The following is a 26,567-nucleotide window of genomic DNA, read 5'->3' as shown; positions in this document are numbered from 1 at the left end:
TGCTTCTTTATTTATTTGAATATAAATGAAGGTTCATTGGTTATAGTTCTCTATAATCATAAAATAAACATTTTATTTATGATAGTTGTAGTGAAGATTACAACTAATTGGAATTGATATCCTCTTATGAGTCATTGATACTAATCATAATATCGAACGGATCAAATAAGATTATTGGTGCTCTTTCAAATACTAAACGTAGGGAATTGTCCTGAACCACAAATATTATCGGTGTTCTCTTATTTTTATGTATCTTTTCCTGTTTCAAACTTCTTAATTAGTTAATACTTTAACCAATCTAATTTCTGAGTGGTGGATCCAAAATCATTGCATTTGGTTAGTCAATGTCCATTTCTCAAAAATAATTTTCTAGGCAACCAAGCAGAAAGAAAATATCTCCACAAATACCAACCTTCCCCATTTACACTTCTTGCTCTACCACCCTTAAGTAAACCTCCGATCTCCATGCATTTTCTTTGGATTCCCGCAAATCTCTCCTCTTTCCTTAACCAGTTTCTCTTTCACCATCCACAATCCCTCTCCTTCTCCTCTTTCAAACAAATTTCCTTTGCATTCTTCCTCTTTGTCATTGTCATCGTCATCGTCATCGCCATCCCCACCACTTTGTTTCTTCTCTTTTCTTTCATTTTTCTTTTTTAATTTGTTTATATATTTTTCATCATTTTCCTTTCACCGCGGAATCCGTGTAATATCGGAATCCGCAATGGAAGATGAATAGCATAATCCCTTCATTCCGCTACTTACCTTCCTCGCCTCGTCCTTCACCACCTTCCGCACCCAATGCTCCTACCGACTTCCTCCTCCTATGGCGCTACCAAATTTTGGACCCCGACAGCGACATTGTTTCCTATTGGAACCATGTGTTCTTGGTCATTTGCATTATGGCACTCTTCATAGACCCTCTCTACTTCTTCCTCCCTTATGTTGGAGGCCCTGCATGCTTGGAATCCGACGCCAACATGGGGGTCATCGTCACGATTTTGAGGTCTATGGCCGATCTTTTATACCTTTTAAACATGCTCATGAAGTTTAGGACTGGATTCATTGCGCCGAATTCTAGGATTTTTGGAAGGGGTGAGCTTGTCATGGATGCGAGGGAGATAGCAATGCGATACTTGAAGTCAGATTTTGTCATTGATCTTGCAGCCACCTTACCACTACCTCAGGTTATTGTTTAAAAAAAATGGCTCAAAAAATGGGATTTTTGTTATAATATTGTTTTTCTTAAGGCTTAGTTTTAATAACTTTTTCCATGCAGTTTGTCATCTGGGTAGTTATTCCAGCCACAAGAAATTCGAGAACTGATCATGCCAACAACACTGTTGCTCTTATTGTTCTACTTCAATATGTTCCAAGGCTGTTTATCATTTTCCCTCTTAACCAAAAGATCATTAAAACTACTGGAGTCGTTGCCAAGACTGCTTGGGCAGGAGCTGCATACAATCTCCTCCTATATTTGCTGGCCAGTCACGTATGCATCCTGTTACTACTTTGCTTGTAATTTTACTCCACATAAATTATTGTAGACCTTTCCATTCAGTTGGCTCTATCCCTTTACTGTTGGTGTAGGTGTTAGGAGCAATATGGTATTTATGTTCCATAGCAAGGCAGTTTTCTTGCTGGAAGGTGGAGTGTGCAAGAGAGAATGCCTCAAAATTTCTTGCTTGCATCCCAAGTTTCCTAGATTGTAATAGCTTGACGAACCCTGAGAGGCAATATTGGGCAAATATCACTCATGTGCTCGCTAACTGTGATGCGAGGAATAGCGATATTGATTTCAAATTTGGAATGTTTGCAGATGCTTTTACTAATGATGTTGCTTCCGAGAACTTTGTTATAAAGTACTTGTATTGTCTTTGGTGGGGTATAAGAAATTTAAGGTATGATCTCAAATTTTGGATGTTCAAATGGATAAATTTCCAGTAAATTTCTTCTATTAGGTCTCATCACTTGCTTTACTACCTGCAATTTTATGTCATTTAGACATTTACCTCTTCTGTCATTCAATTTTTTGTCTAACACTACGTATCACAAGTCTTACAAAGAACAAAAAGGAAGGTAGGAATCAAACTATGTTTCCAATTGGTTTTGTTTTGTAAGTACTTGAGCATTATCAATAGGTATCAGGCCAAAAGAGAAGCTACTTGTAATGGAATTCAGTCCCATATAAATTGCGTTGGGAAAATTTTTTGGTTTTAGTATGACATTTTATGCATTAGTTGTTTCTTTCAACTTTATGCTTATGTATCCATTTTATTTCTTAATTGCAGTTCATATGGGCAGAATTTGGAGACAACCATATATATTTGGGAGAATTTGTTTTGCATTTTTATATGTATTTTTGGATTGATTCTATTCTCACTATTGATTGGCAACATGCAGGTATTTTATGCTACCACCTTTGCTAGTTTCTCATTCTTGATAATATCATCATTGGCCTTTAAACTATAATAAAATATTTAATATGGTAATTAAACTTTAAAAATCTCTGATATAATATATGAATTATGAATCTATTAATTAATGGATATTTGAGAAGCTGTTTGTTTGTTACATGTCACCATTGAAAGTTAATGATATTAAAAGTATCATAATCGATATTGAATTTATAATTCAAATATTACATTAGAAATTTTTAAAATTTATGTGCTACATTGATTATTTCACTAACTTAAGACCATCCACGACATTAACCCTTCTTGTAATTCTAGCTGTTGCAGTACCTAGCCTAGTTGTAATTTGAACTCCAACAATTTCAGCCTACTAACATTCCATCTATTTTTGCACTCCTTGAGTAATTTTATAGCAGTGAATAACTGAAGCTGATGTAATAAGGTTTTCTTTTTTCCATGAAGACTTCTTTGCAATCAATGACAGTAAGAATTGAGGAGTGGAGGGTTAAAAGAAGGGATACAGAAGAGTGGATGAGACATCGTCAGTTACCCGAGGATTTGCAAGAACGTGTTCGTCGATTTGTTCAATACAAATGGCTTACTACAAGAGGAGTTGATGAAGAATCTATATTACAATCATTACCCTTAGATCTTCGTCGTGAAATTCAACGCCATTTATGTATTTCCCTTGTTCGACGTGTATGTCTATCTTCGAACCTTATCCTAGTATTTCCCATTGCTTTCTAGCCCTGGAATTACTAGTTTTTTGAACAACTCTTGTTTCATTGGCTAGGTTCCATTCTTCTCACAAATGGATGACCAGCTTCTTGATGCCATTTGCGAGCGTCTGGTCTCGTCATTGACTACTAAAGGCAATTACATTGTCCGAGAAGGTGATCCAGTCGATGAGATGCTATTTATCATTAGAGGGCAACTTGAGAGCTCGACAACCAATGGAGGAAGATCAGGGTTTTTCAACTCCATCACCCTTAGGCCAGGTGACTTCTGTGGAGAGGAATTGCTGACATGGGCCTTAATGCCAAACTCTAGTATGAACCTACCCCTTTCAACTAGGACAGTCAGAGCAGTTTCTGAAGTTGAAGCTTTTGCACTCCAAGCTGATGACCTACAATTTTTCGCACATCAGTTCAAACGGCTTCAAAGTAAGCAGCTCCAGCATGCTTTCAGGTATTATTCTCACCAATGGAGGACATGGGGTGCATGCTTCATACAAGCTGCCTGGAGAAGGTTTAAAAAGAGGAAGATGGCAAAAGAGTTGATTGCAAGAGAGAGCTGCATTTACTACACTGATGACATGGAAGATGGATTCCATTATGACAAGAACATTGAGAGAACATCCACAGATAGCCCAAACAATTTTCAGAACCTTGGAGCTACAATTTTGGCATCAAAGTTTGCTGCAAATACTAGAAAAGGGTCTAAGGGTGATCTGATTGATTCTTCTTCTAACAGTTTAAAGATGGCCAAGTTGTTTAAACCAGATGAGCCTGATTTCTCTGTACACCATATTGAAGATGTTTAGATAGAGCAACAAAACTAGTTAGAAAATTTTTATAACCATCACTTGTAAATTTTTCTTGTAGAAGAACAGCATTTTTTAATAGAATTGTAATTTTATATATGACATAATGATATAATATGAAAATAATATAAAAAAAAAGTGATTCGATTTAAAATTTTAATAAAATTCGTATAAAATTAAAAGAAATTATGTTTTGTATTTGATGTACTGATACAAATTGTGATAAAAAAATTTATATTTTATATATGTTTAATATAAAATAAATACAGTACTAAAACGTGAAATTTCATGCTTAATTTTTAATCAGAGGCTATGCTCAGGTCAGACTACTTGTGTTGTATAAAATTACAGCCTCTTCTTTTCTCTTTTAGATTGGAATTAGTCTTGGGTTCTAAAGGCTTATAAATCTGAGTCTGTCTAAGATGAATTGGGCTTGAGAATTGGTTTTGGGTCGGGTCTTAGTAGCAGCCCGTTATCTCCTTTTTCCCACTTTTCTCTTTTATTTTTAATGGCCAAGGAAGCGACATCGTTTTTGAGCATCTAATTAAAACCTAAAAGTCCCGCTTATTCGTTTGCCTATCACTAACAGCCGTCTGTCTATTTTTCTCTAAACTGTCACTTTCATCTCTTCTCGTCGTGGCGGCGGAAGCTCGGCTGACGGCGACTTTCCTTCCTTCTTCTCTCCCTTTACTTGTTTCCTAAACCTCAAAGAACTCTCTCACTATATATTTCCTATATATTTCCGTACTAAAAAATAGCAGAACCGCCGCTGCTGGTTTTGGATTCTTCTCCGACGGCGGCTTCCTCCAAAATTCCCCGAAGACGGTGTTGTAGATATGATCAACTAGAGTCTTTCAGTTCTCCACCCCCTGGGCTTCAACAATTGATAAACAGTTGTTGGTAAGCCGCACTGCTCTTCAATGGAGGGGATGACATATGCTTCCTTTGCGAGCTTCCCAACAAAATCATTGTGGTTCTATGATCTATCACCATCTTCTATCATAACCTCCCACCAAAAGCGTTACCAAAATACTCTAAAATCAACATTTCCTAGAAATTCTATTTTCTGTGCTTCATCTGGTTCTAGCTCCGGTACTTTCTCTCATAAATCTGGTTCCAGTGTTTAGGGTTTAGGGTAATGTGTTAAATTTTTTTTTTGGTTTTTTTTTTTTTTAGGTTCGGTTGTGACCTTGCTTGATTATGGAGCTGGAAATGTTCGGAGCTTAAGGAATGCGATTCGCCATCTTGGTTTCGAGATAGAGGATGTAAGCCATTTTAGCTTACTTTTCTTTTTCTATAATTGATTGATATTTTTATTTATTTAAAAGTTTTAGACTTTTTCGGATTGATTAAATGTTTACATTCCAATTTTGTAACTTTCCTCTTCAATATAAGAATCAGATGCAAAAATTTTTGGCAGATAGATACAGAGTTCTTCTATAGAAAGAATACTTCTTTTTGATAGTATATCTTTTTTATGATTGTTAAACATCGCTAATTATTTCCCAAAGAAGAAATTTGATATGGGGTTTTTGTTAATAAAGTTTTTTGCTTTTTTTGAAGTGTATATCTTTTTTATGATTGCAAAACATTGCTAGTTATTTCCCTCAGATGAAATTTTATATGGGTTTTTTGTTAATAAAGTTATTTTGCTCTTTTTGAGGTGTATATCTTTTTTATGATTGCAAAACATTGCTAATTATTTCCCACTGAAGAAATTTGATATGGGTTTTTGTTAATAAAGGTTTTTTTTTTTCCCTCTTTTTGAAGTATGTGGTGGCATGGTTTTAAGAATCAGATGATAATTTGTGTCATTCTAAGTTTAATTGCTTTTCGAAAAATGATGCATGGTAAGTAATGAATGTATTATTTCTTTTGAATTGAAATGTAGGTGCAAACTCCAAAAGACATTTTGAATGCTGATCGCCTTATATTTCCTGGTGTTGGGGCATTTGCTTCAGCCATGGATGTATTAGTCAAGACCGGGTATGACTTTTTTCATGGTTTTTTTATGAAAATAATTATTTAGAGCAGGTTTTTTTTTTTTTTTTTTTTTGCCATTTGAACTTACTTTTGGAAAGATGTTCTCCAACGTGCATACATGGGTTTTGGACTTGGAAGAATTATTATTAGAGAATTTCTTGCATTACTGTTCATTTGAGCACATGCAATGTAATGAAAATTAGGCCTGACTTCCAAGATACCTATTTGTGAAGCCTCGGAATTTTGTCTCTTCTTCTTTTTTACTTTATTTATTTTAAGAATTTTGGTAAGAAAATTGACAAATACCAGATTGATCTAGCCATTGGCAACATTTTGGTCTATAATTTCAATTGTCATAATACCAGTATTTGCCCTTTTTTATACCAAATTTGATTTGGCAATCCATGTGTCTTTATCTTGATTTGCCAAATGGCTTGAAAAACTTATATTAATTTATTTAGCATCACTAAATAAAATTTAACGAAAAGTTTGAAGGATATGCCACTTTGTAATTGGCTGAGATTTTTTCCTTCTATGGATGTTTTAATGATAGCTAATTATCCCTTTTTTTGCTCTGAATTTTAACTTTGTAGTTAATTTGTCAGTTTGGAAGTTTTCATTTATCATTTTCTGCAGGATGGCTGAAGCACTACAAACCTATATAAAAAATGATCGCCCATTTCTAGGCATTTGTCTTGGACTTCAACTACTTTTTGAGTCTAGTGAAGAGAATGGACCAGGTCATTTTTCAAATAACTCCCATTTTTTCTTTTTTTTTTTTTGTAAATCTTTGAAAGACATATATAATATTAATGATCAGGACTTGATAAAGTTTCTACACCTGTAGAATATATGTCATGAAGATTTTCCCAAATAAATGTTATGATATATTATATAGTTCAATGAGCATATTTCTTTGGTGTTTTATATCTCATTCTTATTTTATAAATAAATATTTATAGATAGGTTGAAGAAGAGGTGTAGCATAGGAAGAAGGAATTGGCAGGAGAAAAAAAGAGAAACCAATTAGTCTTCATTTTGCAAATAGAGAAAATTTTGGGTGTTTTCTTTGTAGCATGTTTTCATTTCTTTTCTAGCTTTTAACTTTTAAACTTGACTCCTTGGTGCATTTGTTTCAGTGAATGGTCTTGGCTTGATACCTGGTGTGGTTGGGCGGTTTAACTCTTCAAATGGTTTTAGAGTACCCCATATTGGCTGGAATGCTTTGCAAATTGCAAAGGACTCTGAAATTTTGGATGACATTGGAGATCACCATGTCTACTTTGTTCACTCCTACCGTGCCATGCCAGTATGCTCTTCCTTGTCTACCTCTTAATTTGTTTCTTACCCTTGCACTGTAATGTGCCTGTTGCAAAAACTTTCAATAAGCATACATTGTACTGTTTGGTAACCTATCTTCTCATATTTTTGGTAGTCAGATGATAACAAAGAATGGATTTCATCTACATGCAATTACAGTGATGATTTTATAGCATCTATCAAAAGGGGAAATGTGCATGCAGTTCAGTTCCATCCAGAGAAGAGTGGAGGCAAGATATTTAGTGCTTTTTGTATTTATCTTTTTCCCATTGCATGTTTCAAATTTCAAAATGTAAAAGTTTCTTCCTGATGGTATGGGAATGGCTTGTCACATGCATATCTCTATTGAACAATGTTTCCCTCTAAGATTGTCATCTTCTAGTTTTCTGTGTCTGTAAAAGAAAAAAAAAAGATAATCTTAACAATTCTATTTATGATATGGACATGAGTACATGAAGAGCATCCAAAGGGGAATCTTTAATGTGTTTATACTGGCTTAGGTGGTCGGTTCCCTCATATTTTTTTTCCCATTGTAATTACTTGGTCTATCTGATTATTGGACAAGTTTCTTTGAAAAATTGTAAAATATCTTTATTTTTCTTTATGGAACAAATGTCAGACATAATAGCTCCTGTTTATTGACCATTGACATGTGGATAAAATTGTTTCAGATGTTGGTCTTTCTGTATTGAGAAGGTTCCTACATCCAAAGTCACAGGGGACAAAGGTGGTCTTTGTATCCTTGAATTTAATTCATCTTGTAACTTTTATCAACTTTTATTTTCATCCATCTAATGATCTGAATGATTCGCTTTACTACAGAAGCTTACTCAGGGGAAGGCTTCAAAACTTGCTAAGAGGGTAATAGTTTCTCAAACTTGAATTATTTTGCATGTTATTCCTGGTTTTATTTTCTGTGCACCTACTTTTCTTTCAGTTTTTAATTACATAGCTCTAATGAGTACTTTGACATGTTCTGTTTGATTTTGTGGTTCATATGGCTCTATGCTGAGTGATATTACTTCCATTCAGGTGATTGCTTGTCTTGATGTTAGGACGAATGATAAAGGGGATCTTGTTGTAACCAAAGGGGACCAGTATGATGTAAGAGAACACACAAAAGAGAATGAGGTAAGCCAGAGGAGGTCATTCATTGCTCTAATTCCGTGATCTCTTTGATCTTAGTTTTAGATTGGTAGATGCCTAAATCAAATTTTAATTTTGCATATCAATGTATCATAATTACCATACATGACAAAAGTGGGATGTGATCTAAGATATGATAGGATATAAGAGTTGAATTACGATGTAAGACTTGCTTTTTTTTTCTTTACCTCCTGTGTTATATTTGATCTAGAGAACTTACTTGCATTGATGCTGTTTTAACTCATCAGAAACTTTTATAGGTGAGAAACCTTGGCAAGCCAGTAGAGCTTGCTGGACAATATTACAAAGATGGGGCTGATGAGGTATGCTTATAGCTTTGAGGCGCTTTATGTTTATATTGCAATATGCTATCATTTAGCCTCTCCAGAGTTTCTTTGACACCTTAAATTATTGATATCTTTCATACTTTAAATTTCAGGTCAGTTTTTTGAACATTACTGGTTTCCGTGACTTCCCATTAGGCGATTTACCAATGTTGCAGGTTTTTTTTAATTTAATTATGAATATATTTTTACATAGCATTTTTAATTTATTCTTTAGTGTTTCTATGTTTGCATCTTTATATTTATGTATTAATTTCTGTGCTTGGCAGGTATTAAGACGCACTTCAGAAAATGTTTTTGTCCCACTAACAGTTGGAGGTGGTATACGAGATTTTACAGATGCAAATGGCAGGTGTGCCTCTTTTTTACTATGATCTAGTTTCCATTTATTTTACGATTAAGACTTAATTTTTGTTCAAGTGATTTATTAGACATTCCCTGATACTGCAGTTTTGAGTGATCATTGTGTAACTAACGAGCAGATTATGTATAGAAATTTATTTTTTATATACATCTTTCAGGCACTATTCTAGTTTGGAAGTTGCTTCAGAGTATTTTAGGTCTGGGGCTGATAAAATTTCCATTGGAAGTGATGCAGTTTATGCGGCTGAAGATTACATAAAAACCAAAGTATGCAATTTCACCTCATTAAAACTTGTAACTTGTGGAGTTAAGATGGTTATGCATATATATGTATCGCTACTTATAGTTCAGTAAATGCTTCTTTTAGGTAAAGACAGGAAAGAGCAGCTTAGAACAAATTTCTAGAGTTTATGGAAATCAGGTGATTCCCATTCTTGTTTCTGATGTGATGATGCATGTACTAATATATATCCATGTATATTTGTAATCTTCAGAACTGTATGCATGCTTTGGGTTCTAGCTGATTATGCATACTTTGGGTTCTAGCTGATCCACAGAAATAAATTTCTTAGAGGAAAAATAAATGTTAAAGAACAAAAGGAACTTACGAATTGTAGATGGCTGGATGAGAAATTTTAAAATGATACATATTTGGTTGGGCCTGTATAATAAATTTCTATCGTTTTGGTTTATATTTTAATTTAGTAACATCCAAGTTAGAAAAAACAGATGAAGGTGGAAGACTTTTTCTTCATTGCAAGCATAGGCAACTGGTGAGGAAAGTGTTCCGTGCTTGGTAATATTCAATACTTTTTTTCCTTTGGAGCAATAGATCATGAGTTTTACCCATACAACTGGTGTCAATTTTGTTGCTAATTTTTGCTGTTACTTGTTGTATGTCAATTTTCAATTTATCATGTTGGCTACTTGCTTGATTATATTTGCAGTATCAAAGATTGAATTTATTGAGTTGATTGAGTGTTTATTTGACAGGCAGTAGTTGTAAGCATTGATCCTCGTAGAGTGTACCTTAAAAGTCCGAATGATGTACAGTTCAAGACAATAAGGGTTACAAAACCAGGTAAAGAAGATTTTACTGGTTTTGGATTTACCATTCATGTGAAATTTAAATTGAGTCCACGGAAAATCCTGCTGTGTGTGGATGGAAGATAGAGAAAATTTCTAAAGACATGTTTCAAGAAATTTAATAGTTTTTAAAATTTTTCAAGGATTGTTAATGAGAACATGCCTTTTTGGTGTCAGGTCCAAATGGAGAAGAATATGCTTGGTATCAGTGCACGGTAGGCTTCTTTGCTCTCTGCCTTTTGCATGATCATTCATAAAGCATTTATCGAGATAAAGTTTTTAAAATTGGTGGTATGCCTTAAACCTATCATAAAATTAGATAATATACAAAGCAAGCAAAAACCTCACATAAAACCGAAAAAAACTATCAAACACTTAATTCCTATGTACAAATGTTAATCACAACCAATTGGAGAAGGTTGACCAAAAATATTTATAAATAATACATATACATGATTACATGATCATTGCTTTGCTGCTTATTTTTTGAAGTCTTTATCTTATTCCTAAGGTTAATGGTGGAAGAGAAGGCCGATCAATCGGAGCTTATGAGCTTGCAAAAGTAGTTGAAGAACTGGGAGCTGGAGAAATACTATTGAACTGCATCGATTGTGATGGTATGAACAACTTTCTTGTCTCTCAAACAATTCCCTCTTATAAGTAATTGTTTCCTGTATGACATTACCATTTCATACAATTGCTTCTTTTTTTTTTTTTTAAATTACATCAAGAGTCTCTTTTACATTTACAACCTATGGTTAATTGCTATTAAGAATTACCTATCCAGAGTATGCTAGTTTTTTCTGCTAAATAAATTGTCATCAAAATTGTAGTTTCTATCTAACATTAACGAGCATGCCCATGGGCTTCAAAATGACAGTTGATGTAATATTATATAGTTGTGATTTTACTGTTTAACCTTCCAGAATATTAGGTTTATTCCTAAATCCTGATTTTTCCTTTTGTTTGTGTTAATGCCTACTTACTGACTTTGCAGGTCAAGGAAAAGGATTTGATATAGATTTAATAAAGCTGATATCCGAAGCTGTCAGCATCCCTGTAATTGCAAGTAGTGGTGCTGGTGCCGTTGAACACTTCTCGGAAGTATTCATGCAAACAAATGCATCAGCAGCACTTGCTGCTGGCATTTTCCATCGTAAGGAGGTAATTATTTAGCACTTTCATGAATTTCAGTTTTCCCAGCTTGATGAAATAAGGGAAAAAAATTATTTCCTCTTTTTCAGCACCATGCAAGGATCCATTAATTTAAATTCTGATTACAATTCATTGATTCTTTGGGTTTTAGGTGTCCATTCAATCTGTAAAAGGACACTTGTCGAAGGAAGGCATTGAAGTAAGGATCTAACTGATCTGTTTTCGTGTGCTAGAAATTTTGTTCCTGAAATCAGGAATAGGTAGAGATATGCAAACATAAAATCTCATCTGTTTTTGTATGTTTGATTGTATTTTTGGGATTGATTTCAAAATGATTTTTTGAAACGCAGTGATATTGAATTAGAAGTTTCTGAGTGAACAATTCCATGGATTGCCATTGTTGAATGTTATGTCAAACGGTAACCTTTAAAAGTTAAAAAAGTATACCTCCATTGTTCTCTTTTGACACCCTGCTGCTTTCTCTCCTCTCCCTTTTTTTCTTTTCCTAAATTTTTTTTTTATTTTAAATGCTGTAATTGCAACTTTGTAAATGGCAAACTTGTGAAGGTAGAAAGTTTCTTGCTGAATGTCGGAAAACTAGTTTTCTTCTGGTATAAAAAATTTCTGCCTTTGAAAAAAAAAAAAACGGAACTGCAAAGAAAAATTCCTTTTAATTCATGAAATTTCTTGCTTCTCCAAAGCCCACTTTACCACTAATACAGTTACCAAAGCAAGTTGCCAAGTGATCAAGTTACACCAAGTCGAGTTCGATCTTTGACGAGGCTCCGGTAATAAAATGGAGTTATAGCTTTGGTGGCAAAGGTAGTTTTCCGTGGGGTGTTATCGTTACGAATGAGTTTAAAATTATAATGGAATGGTTTTTCTTTTTTTTTTAAGTTTTTAATTTGCCTTTAAAAATTTTCTTATTTTGTTACATACTTTATCAGAAATATATTACACATTTAAGTTTTTTTAAATCAATAATTTTTAAGTGTCAATTTTAATAGATAGTTGGCATTATATATTTGAATTTTAAATTTAAATTATAAATTAATTAATTAATATAATATATAAAAAAATTATTTTCGTGTATCATTATTTAAAATTAATTATATTATAAATAAAAATTATGTCAATTAAATATTTCAAATATTGTATTAAATATTTTATTATAATTTAAAAATTAATTTAAGATATTAACTCATTTTTATATTACCTTGATTGCATAGCGATGTCCTAGATATTTTTACTGACTCTGTACATGCCATTGGAGAGGTAAAAAGCAGACACAACGTATGATCGGTTGAATCGACAGCTTTCTTACATCTACTCTACTTGTTCTGATATTTTTCCCTACCCTACCTGCATAGTGGTTGTAGCATGCACTTTTGACTAATCTTGAAGTTTCCCTAGCAGACAGCACAAGCCACTGGACAACCTTTGTCTTTTCCCTATGTAATCATAACATGGAAGCTTCTGTACATCATCCCGGGACAGCTGCTGTCAAATCTTCCAGGGTTTCCAATTCCTCTCCTGAAGGCTCTTCCTAGTATGAACGCCAGCATTCCAATACCTAGAAATAGCTGAATCACAACTATGGCAATAGCCATTACCATTACCTGTATTGCTGCGTCCAGAACATTACTGTTCATCACTATCTTTTCTAAACCCCCTTCATTTTCACCCCATAGAGGGTATGGCAGAATTTTTACCTCTCAGCACATACATCACAAGATGATAATAACCTGAAACATGAACGAAATGACAGAGATAAGATTTTTGTTCAAAGGGAATGGAAACTGTGGTGTGATCTGATGAGTTGCTTTTTTTTGTTTTTAAAGCCACTATAAGCAGGTGAATGAAATGATGAATCAATTATTTAATGTGGACTAGTAAATTTTGGTGTCGGAATCGGTGGAAAAGACCCAAGATTTACAGATGGAGACAAAACCATATGAAGATTGATGATTTAAACTTTTATTCTTTGTCTTTTCTATCATTTCTCTTTGATTTCACTCCTTTTTAAATCTTTAGTTGGCTTTGTGTGCTTTGACCACTTCATTTTTTTCTGACAAATTAGGCTCCCTCCAAGTGAAGAGACCATGCCATACATTTTTAAATCAGAATTCAGGCAGACTTCACTTAGAAGATGCTCCATAATTCAGAAAGCATAAATGTTCTGTCCAAGTAACAAGCCAAATTGATTTTGTCCTGTCTTACACTATATTTTTGGATTACTCCCTGTCTCAAGTTAAAAAGTCTGGTAGGACTATTTTCAACGTATTAAGATTATAGTTAATCTATAAGATAATATATAACATAATATGACAATTATTTTATATTATATTTAATTTGTATTTAATTAAAATATATGAAATTATAAGAAATATTATTATTTACTTAGTCTAAGATGATTCAATCCTCTCAAAGTAAAAAAATTATTTTTAATTTATGATATTAAATTTACATGTCTTATTATACATTTAAAAATTACATTAATAATTTAAATTATATAAATTAAAAAAAATAATTTAACCAATAAATAAATTATCTTATCTTAATTCTTACATAAATTAAATATAAGATAAAATGATATTATTTAATTCAATCATATTCATAATTCATCTTGTCTTATTATATCATAATATTGTATAGCAAATATAACTTAAAAACTTATAATTAAACATAAAAAAAAAAAAAAAATTGGCTATTACACATTTTTTAGACTTTATTTCAGTTTTTTTTTATTTGTACTATCTCGTTGAAATACCATTTTGACATTAAATCATATAGATAGGGATAAAAATTTTCTATGACTACCAAACAGGTTTTTAAAAGAGATGATTAGTCAACAATAATATAATAAATTAATAAAATATTAAAATTTTAATTTCAGTGATTAAAATTTAATTTTTTAGAACCTTAAGTATAAAAAAAAATCATAAATCTTTGCTTGAGTGCACCACAAACTGATACTGGTGTAATGGTGGGAGCTTTGGATTAGAGAGATTAATTGCTTCTCTAAATTTACTTACTATTAGTTCTTTTATGAAATAGATTGTTGAAATTAATCCACATGTTAAAGTTGGTTGGTCACCAACCAGGTTGGAGTATGGACTGTTCAATGACAGCTCATCTCACTGATTGAGAAATAACTTTTATAATAATAACTATATTTTTATATATAAATCCCAAATTAAGTACCATATCTTATCCTTCCATTGAACCTTATTAGAAATTTGAGAAAATGTTGGGTATAAAAAGTTGTACTAAAAATTTTCTCTACTTTTCCAACTATAGCATTAGCTACCGACAAACTTAATAATTTTAAATACTGACGTGATAATAAAATATGAAAATGATAAAAAAATATATATAAAAATGATGAAATTTAAAATTTTAATAAAAATTAAATATGAATTTGATAAAAAGTCAAAAAATATATATTTCATATATAAAATAGTGATTATGACATATCAATTTTTATGCTTTACGTGTATTTAATATGATCTACCCAAAAGCCATAGCCAGCAGCTGAGAAATTGACAGGGGGGCAATAAACACGGCTTTTTATTGAAACCTTCTACATTAGCCGCCAATAGGTGACAATAAATTTTAAAAATTAAAAAAAAAAAAGATGTTAACATGTGATTAAGACATCTAAGCTAGAATCCAACTCTTAGATGAGCACTCAATAATTGACATTATTGAGTCTTTTAGATCTGCGAGTGCAATGTCATCGTAAAATATATTATCATGTAACATTTCTGGTAGAACGTTGTGCTATGAGATTAAAGCAAAAAGGCTCAACTTTATACTATTTTTGCAACCCATGACATAAACGAGGAAGATGCGACAGGGATCCATATGCAAAGAATATCATCCGTACAATTCCAATCCGACTAATTTCTTAATCAAGATCGAAGACATCTCAACGATTCATGAGGATTTACAAGGAGAAAATATCAAACCAAAACCAAAACCAAAACCAAAGCAATGAGAGGTGGCTGTAGACTCTGCTCACTAAAGCTCATATATGTGAGTATAATAAAAAAGACATTACTTGCTACAAACTCATATATGATTCTATATAAAACTTACTGTTATGAACCAATAACGAGACCTTCCCGATCAATGTTTGTGACACGAAGCACTGCTTGGGCACTTAAAGGAGAGAGTTTTGACTGACAAAAGTTCTCCCAAGAGCTCATCTCTGGATTCTCTGAAGATATTGTTGTTGAGAGGTCGTGGGATTTCTCATATACAGTTTGCAACTCTAAAAGAAGCGTTCGAGCAGCCTCCCGGGACTCTGGGAGCTGGTCACTAAGATGGGATGCAGCTACTTGTATCAATTTGTCCATTCCATATTCTTTAATTCCTTCAACACCCTGTCAAAATAAAAAAGACAGCATTAAATTAATAGAAGAGTGAAGAAAGAAAATTTTTCATACAAGGAAAAATGTTTACTAGCCAAGAAGATAAAGGAAACTATTTGACACATTATATGTCAAATCTTATAAAACAGTGCAATCGCTTGAACCCCTTTTTTGAACAAATAAAATAGCAATAACCATATCAGATATCATTTGCCTACCAGTCGTGGAACACTACGACTAAAGCACATTGATGCCTTTGCTCGAATTCGTGGATTTCTGTTCTTAAGATAGGGTTGCAACTTGGGCAACAATGACATAGGGGAAACTGAAGCAGTCATGGCCTCTAAAGCTCTCTCAGCTGCCTCACATACAAATCTTTTGTCTTGTGAAGACTTAAGAAGAAGCTGTACAAGCTGTATCAATAATATTTGAACAAATCAGAAAAGCCAGAATTCGTTCACTAGTATCTCAAGATGAAGAAACATTCACAAAATTGAAAAATAACAAAGATGGCACTGTACCATCCAAAAATAAACCCAAGCACTCAGACAAAAGTAGCAGTAAATGATAATGATCGTGAAAGTACCAGGGGATCCAAAAATTCAATCAAATCATCATTATATGCACTGAAAATGTCTGCTGATGTCATAATTGCAGTTTTACAAACAGCACTTCTTGGATTCTTCAACGACTTAACTACAAGAGGGATTAAATCACCCCTGCACATTAGATCAAGGAAAGAAATACAGTAGTCAAATTAAATCCAAGACAAAAGTAACTGATTTAACAGATGGAAAATCAGATTAAAACCCCATCCTCCAGTATTTCCAGTCGGATAATCATGTAAGAATTTGAGACTTACAGCATTCTATGCATTGCTTCCCTATGGAATATTGATAATCGGCGAACATTATTGAGTGTTTCAACAACCAGAACCCAATCTTTAGAGTCAAGTCCAGGGAAGAGCTTCTGAGGTAGGTAAGTATGCATATTAGTAAATGGTAGATCACCAAGTATCGGAACATGAAGTCTAAGAATAAGAAAATAGAAAATTTTACCTCAAGACATGAATCAACATCTTCTAGATCACTCAAGTTCTCAGATTCAATGTATTCTACTTCTGAGTTAGCTACCTCTACTCCAACATTTACAGTTTCACCTCCATTTATATGAATGGAGGCAGGGCTTTTCTTCTGCTGCTCTTCAGCATTTTCAATTGTGTTTCCATTGCAAGGCTTAGTAAAATTCCCTTTACTAGAGCTGTCATTCTTCCTCTCAGACATAGGTAAAGTATTGAGATCTCTTAAAGCATTCCCCGACATCATAGAAATTAAAGTCTGAAACCAAAAGGAAAGAATAGATAAGCATCCACATATTCTGCTATGACAGTGATCAGTTATGTACAACCTTACCAACAAGCTGACAATGAAATTAAATTAGTTGCTTGGCTTAGAGAACTACATTGCCGAAAACACTAAAAACATGATTTTTTTCTTAGTCAATGATTACCCCATCATTCACTTTCTCACATTGCCGCAGCAAACAAAGCAACTCTAAGCCAGGCACTCTAAAATGTTTATACAATTATCATAGTTTCAATGCTTTGGCATCTTTCATTCTTCAAATTTCACCTCATTTTTAAAAACTTGTTCCTATAATGCCCTACTGTACGGCCTAACTACCAACACTTTTAACCCACACTTCACAAATTCAGCCATAATGAACCAGCCAACTGCCTACCTCTACTTCAAATTACCATTTTATACAAGTTGAACACCAAATCATCACCAAAATCCGAAAACATTTCACTAATATTCAACCAAATTTGGCATCGTTTCACGAAAAATTATTTAATTTAAACAATTAATACATATATTTGCACCGAAATTCTTCACATTGCAGATATAATCAACAAAAACAAACAAATCTAAGTAAATCTCCATTAATTTGTTTACATAGAGATCAAAATCCACGGATTAGCACAAATTATGAAATTTCCACAACAGAATAATATTCTAAAAAAGCATAATAAAAATCAAAGCAAACAGAGAGATCTAGACGTGGAAAATGTCGTTACAGAATATTTATATTAAAAAAAAAAAAGAAAATGAAACTAAAGCAAAAATTGTAAAAAAAAAAAAAGATCTCACCGAGAAATGTGTTATCGATTCTTAATTTTCTTCGAAAATTTTAACAGAACAGAACTCAAAAAAAAAAAAAAAAGACAGAGAGAGAGAGTACCAAAGAGAAAGAGAGCGAAGTGACCGACGAATGCTGTGGACTGGCGTTAAGACTCTCCCAGTGAAAATGGAGAGACTTTTTTTTATATATATAAAGAAAAAAATTAGGAAAAAAAAAACCAAAGACTGATCTAAAACGACATCGGTTTCAGTCTATTTTGGGAAGAAAATCCGACCGGCCGGCGGGCACGGGTTCATTGCATGTGAGACGATCTTTCTCTTTCTCTCTCTCTCTCGCGGTTGAAATTAATTTTTATTTTGTAAATACTCTTGGTCTTGCTTTAAATAACGAAAATGCCACTGTTCGATTTAAGTAATTTCCTTTTAATTAAAAAAATTATATACTTGGAATTTTTTTTTTATAGTAATTTTTTTGAGCTTGACGGTCCAACACTAGAAAATGAAAATTTGAAATGATGCTTCATCGGTTATCTCCATTAATTTGGGATTTAATTAAAGAGGAAATAAAATAAATTTTTTTTCATAAAAGTGGTATGTCATTTGCATGCCTAATTATTTTAAGAAATTAAGCCATTGTCAAATGATTAACTTAACAAATTGAAACATTGAATGAGTTTTTCCCTTTTCTTTTATAATGTGGTGTAGGTGATTAAAACAACTAATCTAATTTGTTTAAATGCCAAATTAATGTCTCTAAATCTTTGGTTTAGTGGTTAAAAGTGTTTGAGAGGGCATCAAGATTTTAATTTCAAGTCAGATTTTTCATTTTTCGTTATTTATATTATGACTTTAATTTTCAGATGTAACTAAAAAAAATATCAAATTAATGAAATAATATTTTTTTTTTGTCTTTTGAGATTTTATTTTGAAAATAAAATTTATCATATCGAGACAATATTTTTTTAATACAATCGAGGTTTTTTTTAAATTTTAAAATTTAATCTTTACTTTGAAGGATTTTAAATATATACTCTTTTATATTAATTTAATAAATCCGAAATTTAATTAATTAATTTATTATAATTATTTTTAAAAAATAATATTTAATAGATCTAAATTTTAATATCAACATTTGTAATCTTTTTTATTTTTAAATTACAATTTTTTTATGAAAAAAATGATATATTTAAGATTTTATTATAGGAGTGCTTCATATCAAATCTTAATTAACAAAAAAATAATTATTTTCTTTATCAATTAGGTGCAATTATCTAAAATAATTATTATTTAAAATTTTATTTCACACTTCAATTCTTAGCAACTTTAAAAACCTAATAATTTGGGGCATAATTTTTTGTTATTCATTTGTAAAGATTACATTATCCATTTTCAAAAAAATAAAAAAATAAATAAATTATAAACAAAATCTTGGTTGTAAAACCTTTCACATGGCAAATTAGTGTCGGTGCACCAAATTTTGAGTTGCTATTATTGAGAAGACACGAGGATATCATGGGCCTTAGCCATATGCTTCTGTCCCTTCTTTTGAGTTTATTTTTTTCTTTTTTTCTTTTTTCAATAATTTCCTTTTGTTTCATACAAATGAAAAACTACAATGAAAGTTTAATTGATAAAAAAATTTTTTTTTTCAATCAAAGTTCAATACTTATTAGTAGCATTTCCAAGATCTTGAATGTATTAAACTGATATGAGAAATTTTTTTTTTTAAATTTTCCAAAAAAAAAAAAAGCTCAAATAATGTTAGAAGATATTTTTAACTAATTGCAAAAAAAAAAAGTCAATTTCAACTTTTTCTTTTTGTGATGCAATTATTTGTTTATGATATTCTATTTTTTTTCATTTACTACAAATAAATAAATAAATTCAACCAGAATATTATGTAATTAAAATAATTTATATGTCACTGAATAAAAAGAGTCAATTATTGCATAGAATTGGTCAATCATCTTATTTTTGGCCTCCATTCACTCATTAATTATTGCTTTTTTTTTTTTTTCTTAAAAGTTTTAGAATGCATTTTGGCTTATGATGAGCCTAATATTCAAGTTGTTTTATAAACTCATCTCAGCTTTCTTAAAAGCAGCACCGATTCAAGATTTTTTTTAATATTCATTTAATATATAATTATAAACAAAAATTTTAAATAATATATTATTATATTATTGCAATGATTCATGACTAATTCTCATATATTAAAAAAATATATAATTACGTCATATTATTAATATTGTTAAATATATCCTTCTCAATTTATGTAATTAATAAATCATTCAATAAAAAAAAATTACTAATAGTATCAATTTATAAATTCTGTCGAGAGAAAGGATGTCCAAATAAAAATTTTAAGATATTTAAGAAAAAATTTTCATTCAAATTTTTTTTTTTTTTTTTTTTTTAATCTTAGGAATGTCCATAGACACTAGACTTAATAACATAGATCCGCCAATGCTTTTAGCCTTTTAGGTAAGAAAATAATAATTTGATAAGGGTTATTGTTCTTCAAGATTGAGGCGAAATTGGAGGTTTTAGACTTTTATGCATCAATAAATATAGGTTACATGTGTTTGCATGATAGAAATTTCTCTTAATTATGGTTTTTGAGTTTATTTTCCACCCTTTTGCATGGCCTTATGTGTTGGAAAGATTTATAAAACTTAGGACTTTAGCACACTCTTAACTATTGTTTTCAAGATACTATAGGTGCTTGCTCACATGCCTGGATTATCTTTTCTTTTGATCGTCAGCCTTGAGCTTTGCATGTCTCATGGTTTCAATGCTTTGATGCATGCCACTATCGTGCTATTATCTCTTTCATATCTTTGTTTTTGGATAATTGTTGCTTTCGCTTGGCAGTTTTGGAGTAATGTTCGTACAGATTTTACTGATCAGCCAGATTTGGTTGAGTTGGCAGAGTCATTATCCCAAAATTTGAGTCCTTGCATGGAGAGGAGATTCGTAGGTTTCTTCCTGTTTCCTATTCATTATTTTGATGTCAATTTGTTTTATCATTAACTGGCCCGTAAGTGCGTAAATATTGTTTATGAAAAGTCATTTGAGTTTCATTCGATTGACAATTCGAAGCCCAGCAGCATTCCAGCCCAAGGCTGCTCCCCAACTTGGATCTGCCAGAGAAGTGCTAGGTGAGCAGGAAGACTGTCAAGAAAAGGAAGGAACCAGATGGTTGATCTTTGTGAACTAGGATTTTCAAATCTGATAGGATCTTATTTCAATCCAACTAGATCCCTGTGGCAAGGGAAGCTGGTAGCAGGAATGTGTCACAAGAATATCATAGGGTCCTAGAATCAGAACCAAAATGTTGGGTTTGCTGGTTCAGGTTGATGTTGAGCGAGTGCAGGTAATATTTCATTCTTTATACATTGCTCTTTGTTTCTTTCTCTCTACCCTTTTGTTTTTCATTTGGTATTTCATTTGAATGAAATTTGCTTTCATACAGCCTTTTCCGTCTAGGAATATTGGTGGATCGTTGGGTTCTGTGCTTGTAGGAAAATGCCAATAGCCTGCCTCCGCACGTAAAGACAGGTAATTTCTTCTTCCACCGTGCTTTTTGTTCAAATAAATTTTCTGTTTAGAATTTCCTAACTTTGATGGACATGGAATTTCCCCTGCTATCATTTTTGTTAAGAATCAAGGCATGCTCCGATTCCACTTTGTCAGGAATCAGTATAGTTTGATGCTATTTATAACGAAAAAAATTTAAAGTGCAGAACCATTATTTTTTGTATACGTGAATAATATCATATATATGAATAGTGATAAATTCTTCATCATCTAAATCTACTTTCATAGAAATATTAAATAGCATCAGAGAACATAAAGAACACCAACAATATACATGATTTGACATTATTGTTACATTCACGAACACCACAAAGAAAATAATCACTATCAAAGAAGGGAGATTACAATGGCTACATTAGCCTCAAACGTGTACCATTTCAACATTCACTACCTGGGGTTATACAAGTGTTTCTTACTATCCTAAAATAGATACTACAAACCACAAAATATATTACCACTCTTAAATTACATGGCACATCTTTTTTGATACCTTTTTTGGTGCTTTCACTAAGCTCTTTAAACCATTTTCACGCACCCAAAGCATTTTTAAGCTTATGCACCTTCAACTTATTTATAGGTAAAATTTTTCACGTTTCTTTGTAACAACGTACTATCACTATAATAATCTATGGTTATAATAGTAAGATGGTACTGTAGCACGTGATGCATATGTCAAAAGTTACTATGCCGAATTTTTCATAAAATTTTAAATATTCTATCTTTTTAACTTTTCGGTGGTTTTGTAGCAAACGGTGGTATTGTTGTGCAAGTTAAAAAATACATGTTTCACATTTACTAGAATTTTTCGATCATTTCTTAATAATTTCTATCTTGATTTGAAAATTTTTACCATCAAAAGATTTGTTTATCATAATATATATATATATATAGAAATTCCTCACTACCACACATTGTCATGTGCTCCACCTTTTTGTTAGTCTAACCAAGCAAACAACTCTTTGACTACCCTACCGAAGGATTTAACATTGTACTTTTTAACACCTAACGTGTACTCACGAGTTTTATCCTTTTTACTATCAAGTATTCCATCATTGCTTGAACCAAGAAATCATAATGATGTTCATAAAGACTCAAACTAATCATTGGAGTTTCAATAAACCTTACATTAGATAGTAGACCAACTAATAATATAGCAAGAAATAAGTAGCCTCCACTTTATCACATACAAAAATCATCAAGAGTAAAATTAACATGAAATATTTTAGTTCTAATCAAAGAAAAACATTTCATTCTATAACCATTGTATTACACCAATATTCTACTGATAATGTATTTTTACAACACAATTCATGTAAAATTTTTCTCTCACATTTCTCTGGACAAACTATGGACTTAGTGTATAATTGGTAGTCTTCTTACCAAATCCAAAAATTGTCTAAAGGCACGGAATGCAAACATTTTTTTTTATAGAACAATTGAATACTTGTTCAATAAATCATCTTGTCATAAATCTTCTCAGATGCAATTCAAGATGAACACACATAACTTGAACTCACCATTTATTCATGACTAATAAGATCAAACCTTAACTGTGATGAATCGCTAACATGAGTTTTGCATGATATAACCATACATGATACTTCCATCAACTTAACTTCACCTCAAACAATAGCATCAAAACCAATTTAAAAGATTATTGTCACCACATCGTTTGGTTTATTTAATCTTCATTCTCTCTTTCATTGCTGACACCCTTTGTTGAATACAAATCTTTCTCATCTCAATTTAAACTTTATTGTTAACATTCTGTCCTATGCAGAAGAACCTTCAAATGCACCATAAAATCGTTTGGGTTCTAATACTATTTGTTAAAAATAAAGACATGCTCTGATCTCACTTTGTCAAAAATTTATAGTGAGAATAATCTAAAGTACGAAATTATCATTCTTTATTTATGTAAACAGTATCGTATACTATTCAGATTTTTCATCATCCAAATTTACCTTCACAAAAATATTAAATAACAAAAAAAAACATTGAGAACACCAACAATATACGTGGTTCGACATTATACCTACATTCACGAACACTACAAAAAAAATAATCACTATAAAAAAAACAGTGATTACAATGACTACACTAACCTCGAACATGTTCAATTTCAACAAGCACTCCCTTTCGGGATTATACAAATGTCTCCTACTATCCTAAAATAGACACAACAAACCCAAAATGTACCACTACTCTTGAATTATATAGCACACCTCTTTTGACACTTGTTTTGGTGTTCTCACTAGGCTCTTTAGGCCATTTTCAAGCGCTCAAGTACATTTCAGCTTCTACACCTTTAGCCTATTTATAGGCAAAATTTTTTACATTCCACTATAGTAGTCTACTGTCACTCTAGCAGTCTATGGTTACTGTAAGATGGCGATAGTGTAACATGCGGTGCACATGTTAAAAATTAATGCACCGAATAGATATTTAATCTTTGCAACTTTTTAATGGTACTGTAACAGGCGGTAGTACTGTAGTAGGCGGCGGGACTGTAACACAAGTAAAAAAATTCAAGTTCATTTACTAGAATTTTTTAGTCATTTCTCGACACTTTTATCGTTGTTATCATCTTCCTTTTGCTTTCTCCTTAGCTCCTTTCTTTTACTTTGTTTTTTTTGGGAAAAGGACCCCCACCGTAGGGTTGATGTTTTATCAATTGAACTCTGAAGCTACGAAATTGGGAACATAATCAAAGTGCATATATGCTATGGAGTGAGAACAAAAGAAGAGATTTGGAATTGGGAAGGAAGAGATTCTAATAGAGTTTGTATGCAAGTGGTTCACATCAACCGTCTTAATCAAGTGGATGTTTGGAGCCCAGTTTAGGAAGAAATTATTTCTCTAAAACAATTCACATGTCACTTTGGTAGGTTGGTCTTTAATCTCTTCTCTTGCAGTTCACTGTCAAATATGTACTTTCGTTTGTAACAACAACAATTAAAAACAGTAAAAACTGGTTATTTAATTGATTCCTTCACTGTCAAATATATTATATGTAATAATACGTTTGTAAAATGTTAAACTTTTAATTTTAATTATTTAAATTTAATTTTTGATAATTTTGAATATCAAAAAAATTTTTATGGGGCACTGGTAAAGCTTTAAATCCAGTCAAAAGGTAATTGAGAAAAAAATGGAAAACTCAAAAAAGTTTGAACCACTAAGTAGTAATACAACAATTATTTTGTCCGGTGAATTTTATCCCTTAGTGACTTTCAATTGCTTAATGTGTTGGATTACACAAAAACCATAAATTAAAAGTCAATGGAAATCTTGAAGCTTTAGAAGACAATAATTTGAACAACAGAGATCAGATAATGACATGAAGCAGGGCAATTTTTTTTCATTCCACCTGAAGCTCAGAACCTGAGTAGGGGATAAAGTTGGCAAACAAGGGGGTAGATAAGAGACCAAGAAACCTGTAAAAATCTCATTCCCATGTTCATTTAGTTTGCCTGGAACAGGTTTCAGGTAGTCCTTTATGATACACAACACTTCACCAGCATCTAGAGTATAACATGTTGCAGCTGCAGCCTGCAACTGCTGGGAATCTGCAACTTCAACAAATTGTATAGTCAATTTTTGAGGAATTGCTTGAGCTTATCAACAATCTTTTTGCAGGCTCAATAGATGCTTAGAGTTTAATTCGAATTCAGCTCTTTGAACAGGAAAATATGTACTTATTATGGAGCCAAATGTTTTGATATCTTTAACTAGAATTAGGATACCAGAAGGCATAATTTCGTAAAACAGATAATTGGAATCCAATATGATTTCAATATGAAATTAAAAAGTTGCAAATCTATCCCAAATAATGAACAACGTAGGCCTTAATTACTTGCTATGCATTATTACACATTTTGTTCAAGTAAATGTCACAGTCAACACTTATAGCTTGTTTGAAAAGTTTTTCCATTCAATTTATTCAAAATCATATATATATATATATATATATTTGCAGTCAACTGATGCTTTGAATGTGTGAATATTTCTAAAAATTGGTATCTTATAATCTTACTAAGGCATATTAGCTGGTTTTTTTTTATGGCAGAGTAACTGCATTTACATGAAAGCCCTGGGATATAACAGGGAAGTTTAGCCACAGTTCTCAATGTTGTTGTTCATAACCATGAATGCTTTAACATTCTTATATATAGTTAACTTGGACAACAAGTCTACACCCAACCTACGAGATTTGTCATATTTGATTTGAAATTTTATACTTTTACTCCACGTAAAAAAACGTCCATGAATTCAAGTTTTTACATATATAATTAATGGATTCTTACAATATTTGATGTGTGATTGAGGTATATATTACAATTGATAGCCTCAAAATTGAGTGTCACTTGAGCGAGGGTTAACCAGGTTACCAAAACTATGGTTAGGACTTTCTTGAAATGGAGCATGAGGCTACTCATGGGACACGCATGAGATTTGGTCCACATTATCATCATTCAACATGTGAAATTAATGAGAAAGAAAACAGGGTTTTATTTTATTTTATTTATTTTTTTATTCTAAATGCTTAAGAGCAGGCACTCGAAAATTCAGGTCTCCCCAACAAATTTAAACGCCACTGAAGGAATATTAAGATACCTTTCATCTTATACATTCTTTCCCTTGTCAATGTTGAAACATCTGGAAAGTGTGCACTATTCACTGCGTCTTAAACTGTACAACTTTTCGTCCTAAGAAATATTCATTACACATTCAATTTTATGTTCCCTCTTTCTGTCCATCCATTTGCCTCCCCATTATAAGAAGAAAATTTTGAACTCAAATTGCTTCTTATCCCATTATCCCTTCAGCATCAAATTAATGCTTTTAACAGTTATGATATTGCAAGCTTATTCTGATCCAGTTTTTGTTGTATCCAATCACAGCTCACCACATTGCAGTCTATAGGGCTAACTTTGGTCTGTTTGTATCCAAAGTAGGTAATTCAATCATTTTCACCAACTCCAATGACGTGATGTCGAGGGATTTAACTGGCTGCTTTTTATAGCTACAGTGAACCCAACTGCACATGATCATTATTACATGATCTCCAACTACTACATTCATGCACTAAAATT

The 26,567-nt window shown here is 32.0% G+C and overlaps 3 protein-coding genes across 3 annotated transcripts; 2 read left to right on the top strand and 1 right to left on the bottom strand.

Annotated features, from left to right (window-relative positions):
* The first annotated feature begins 731 nt into the window (after nt 1-731).
* Nucleotides 732-3,982, top strand: LOC111316639 (cyclic nucleotide-gated ion channel 18-like). Its single transcript, XM_022918681.2, has 6 exons — nt 732-1,187; nt 1,280-1,492; nt 1,591-1,901; nt 2,292-2,403; nt 2,877-3,113; nt 3,208-3,982. Exons 1-6 carry the CDS (start codon nt 732-734, stop codon nt 3,955-3,957), a joined length of 2,079 nt encoding a protein of 692 aa, XP_022774416.2. The 3' UTR covers nt 3,958-3,982.
* Nucleotides 3,983-4,541: 559 nt separating this feature from the next.
* LOC111316641 (imidazole glycerol phosphate synthase hisHF, chloroplastic-like) lies at nt 4,542-11,820 on the top strand. Its single transcript, XM_022918682.2, has 19 exons — nt 4,542-5,049; nt 5,134-5,222; nt 5,849-5,943; nt 6,577-6,680; nt 7,080-7,249; nt 7,376-7,490; nt 7,932-7,987; nt 8,083-8,121; nt 8,293-8,391; nt 8,667-8,729; nt 8,846-8,908; nt 9,020-9,102; nt 9,272-9,380; nt 9,481-9,534; nt 10,107-10,194; nt 10,377-10,414; nt 10,711-10,816; nt 11,197-11,363; nt 11,506-11,820. The coding sequence occupies exons 1-19, from the start codon at nt 4,878-4,880 to the stop codon at nt 11,563-11,565; spliced, it is 1,770 nt and encodes a 589-aa protein (XP_022774417.2). The 5' UTR covers nt 4,542-4,877; the 3' UTR covers nt 11,566-11,820.
* A 3,325-nt stretch (nt 11,821-15,145) lies between these two features.
* Nucleotides 15,146-18,115, bottom strand: LOC111315934 (uncharacterized). Its single transcript, XM_022917955.2, has 6 exons — nt 17,972-18,115; nt 16,789-17,067; nt 16,593-16,699; nt 16,317-16,449; nt 15,949-16,143; nt 15,146-15,742 (listed from the first exon to the last, which is right to left on the bottom strand). Exons 2-6 carry the CDS (start codon nt 17,053-17,055, stop codon nt 15,458-15,460), a joined length of 987 nt encoding a protein of 328 aa, XP_022773690.2. The 5' UTR covers nt 17,056-17,067; nt 17,972-18,115; the 3' UTR covers nt 15,146-15,457.
* Nucleotides 18,116-26,567: the final 8,452 nt, after the last annotated feature.

Source organism: Durio zibethinus, chromosome 24 (assembly GCF_047325235.1).
Source record: "Durio zibethinus cultivar Kanyao isolate XHJ-2024 chromosome 24, ASM4732523v1, whole genome shotgun sequence".
Taxonomy (NCBI): domain Eukaryota; kingdom Viridiplantae; phylum Streptophyta; class Magnoliopsida; order Malvales; family Malvaceae; genus Durio; species Durio zibethinus.
The sequence above is the reverse complement of the archived record's forward strand: the minus strand, read 5'-3'. Positions and strand labels throughout refer to the sequence as shown.

Coding starts and splice junctions, on each gene's coding strand:
- LOC111315934 (XM_022917955.2), bottom strand. CDS start 17,055: ATGATGTCGGGGAATGCTTTAAGAGATCTCAATACTTTACCTATGTCT. Junction 16,450..16,592: donor GAAGCAATGCATAGAATGCT/GTAAGTCTCAAA, acceptor TCTAATGTGCAG/GGGTGATTTAATCCCTCTTG. Junction 15,743..15,948: donor GTCGTAGTGTTCCACGACTG/GTAGGCAAATGA, acceptor TTATTTTGACAG/GGTGTTGAAGGAATTAAAGA.
- LOC111316639 (XM_022918681.2), top strand. CDS start 732: ATGAATAGCATAATCCCTTCATTCCGCTACTTACCTTCCTCGCCTCGT. Junction 1,902..2,291: donor TGGGGTATAAGAAATTTAAG/GTATGATCTCAA, acceptor TCTTAATTGCAG/TTCATATGGGCAGAATTTGG. Junction 2,404..2,876: donor TATTGATTGGCAACATGCAG/GTATTTTATGCT, acceptor TTTTCCATGAAG/ACTTCTTTGCAATCAATGAC.
- LOC111316641 (XM_022918682.2), top strand. CDS start 4,878: ATGGAGGGGATGACATATGCTTCCTTTGCGAGCTTCCCAACAAAATCA. Junction 9,103..9,271: donor TTTACAGATGCAAATGGCAG/GTGTGCCTCTTT, acceptor TACATCTTTCAG/GCACTATTCTAGTTTGGAAG. Junction 10,195..10,376: donor AATAAGGGTTACAAAACCAG/GTAAAGAAGATT, acceptor TTTTGGTGTCAG/GTCCAAATGGAGAAGAATAT.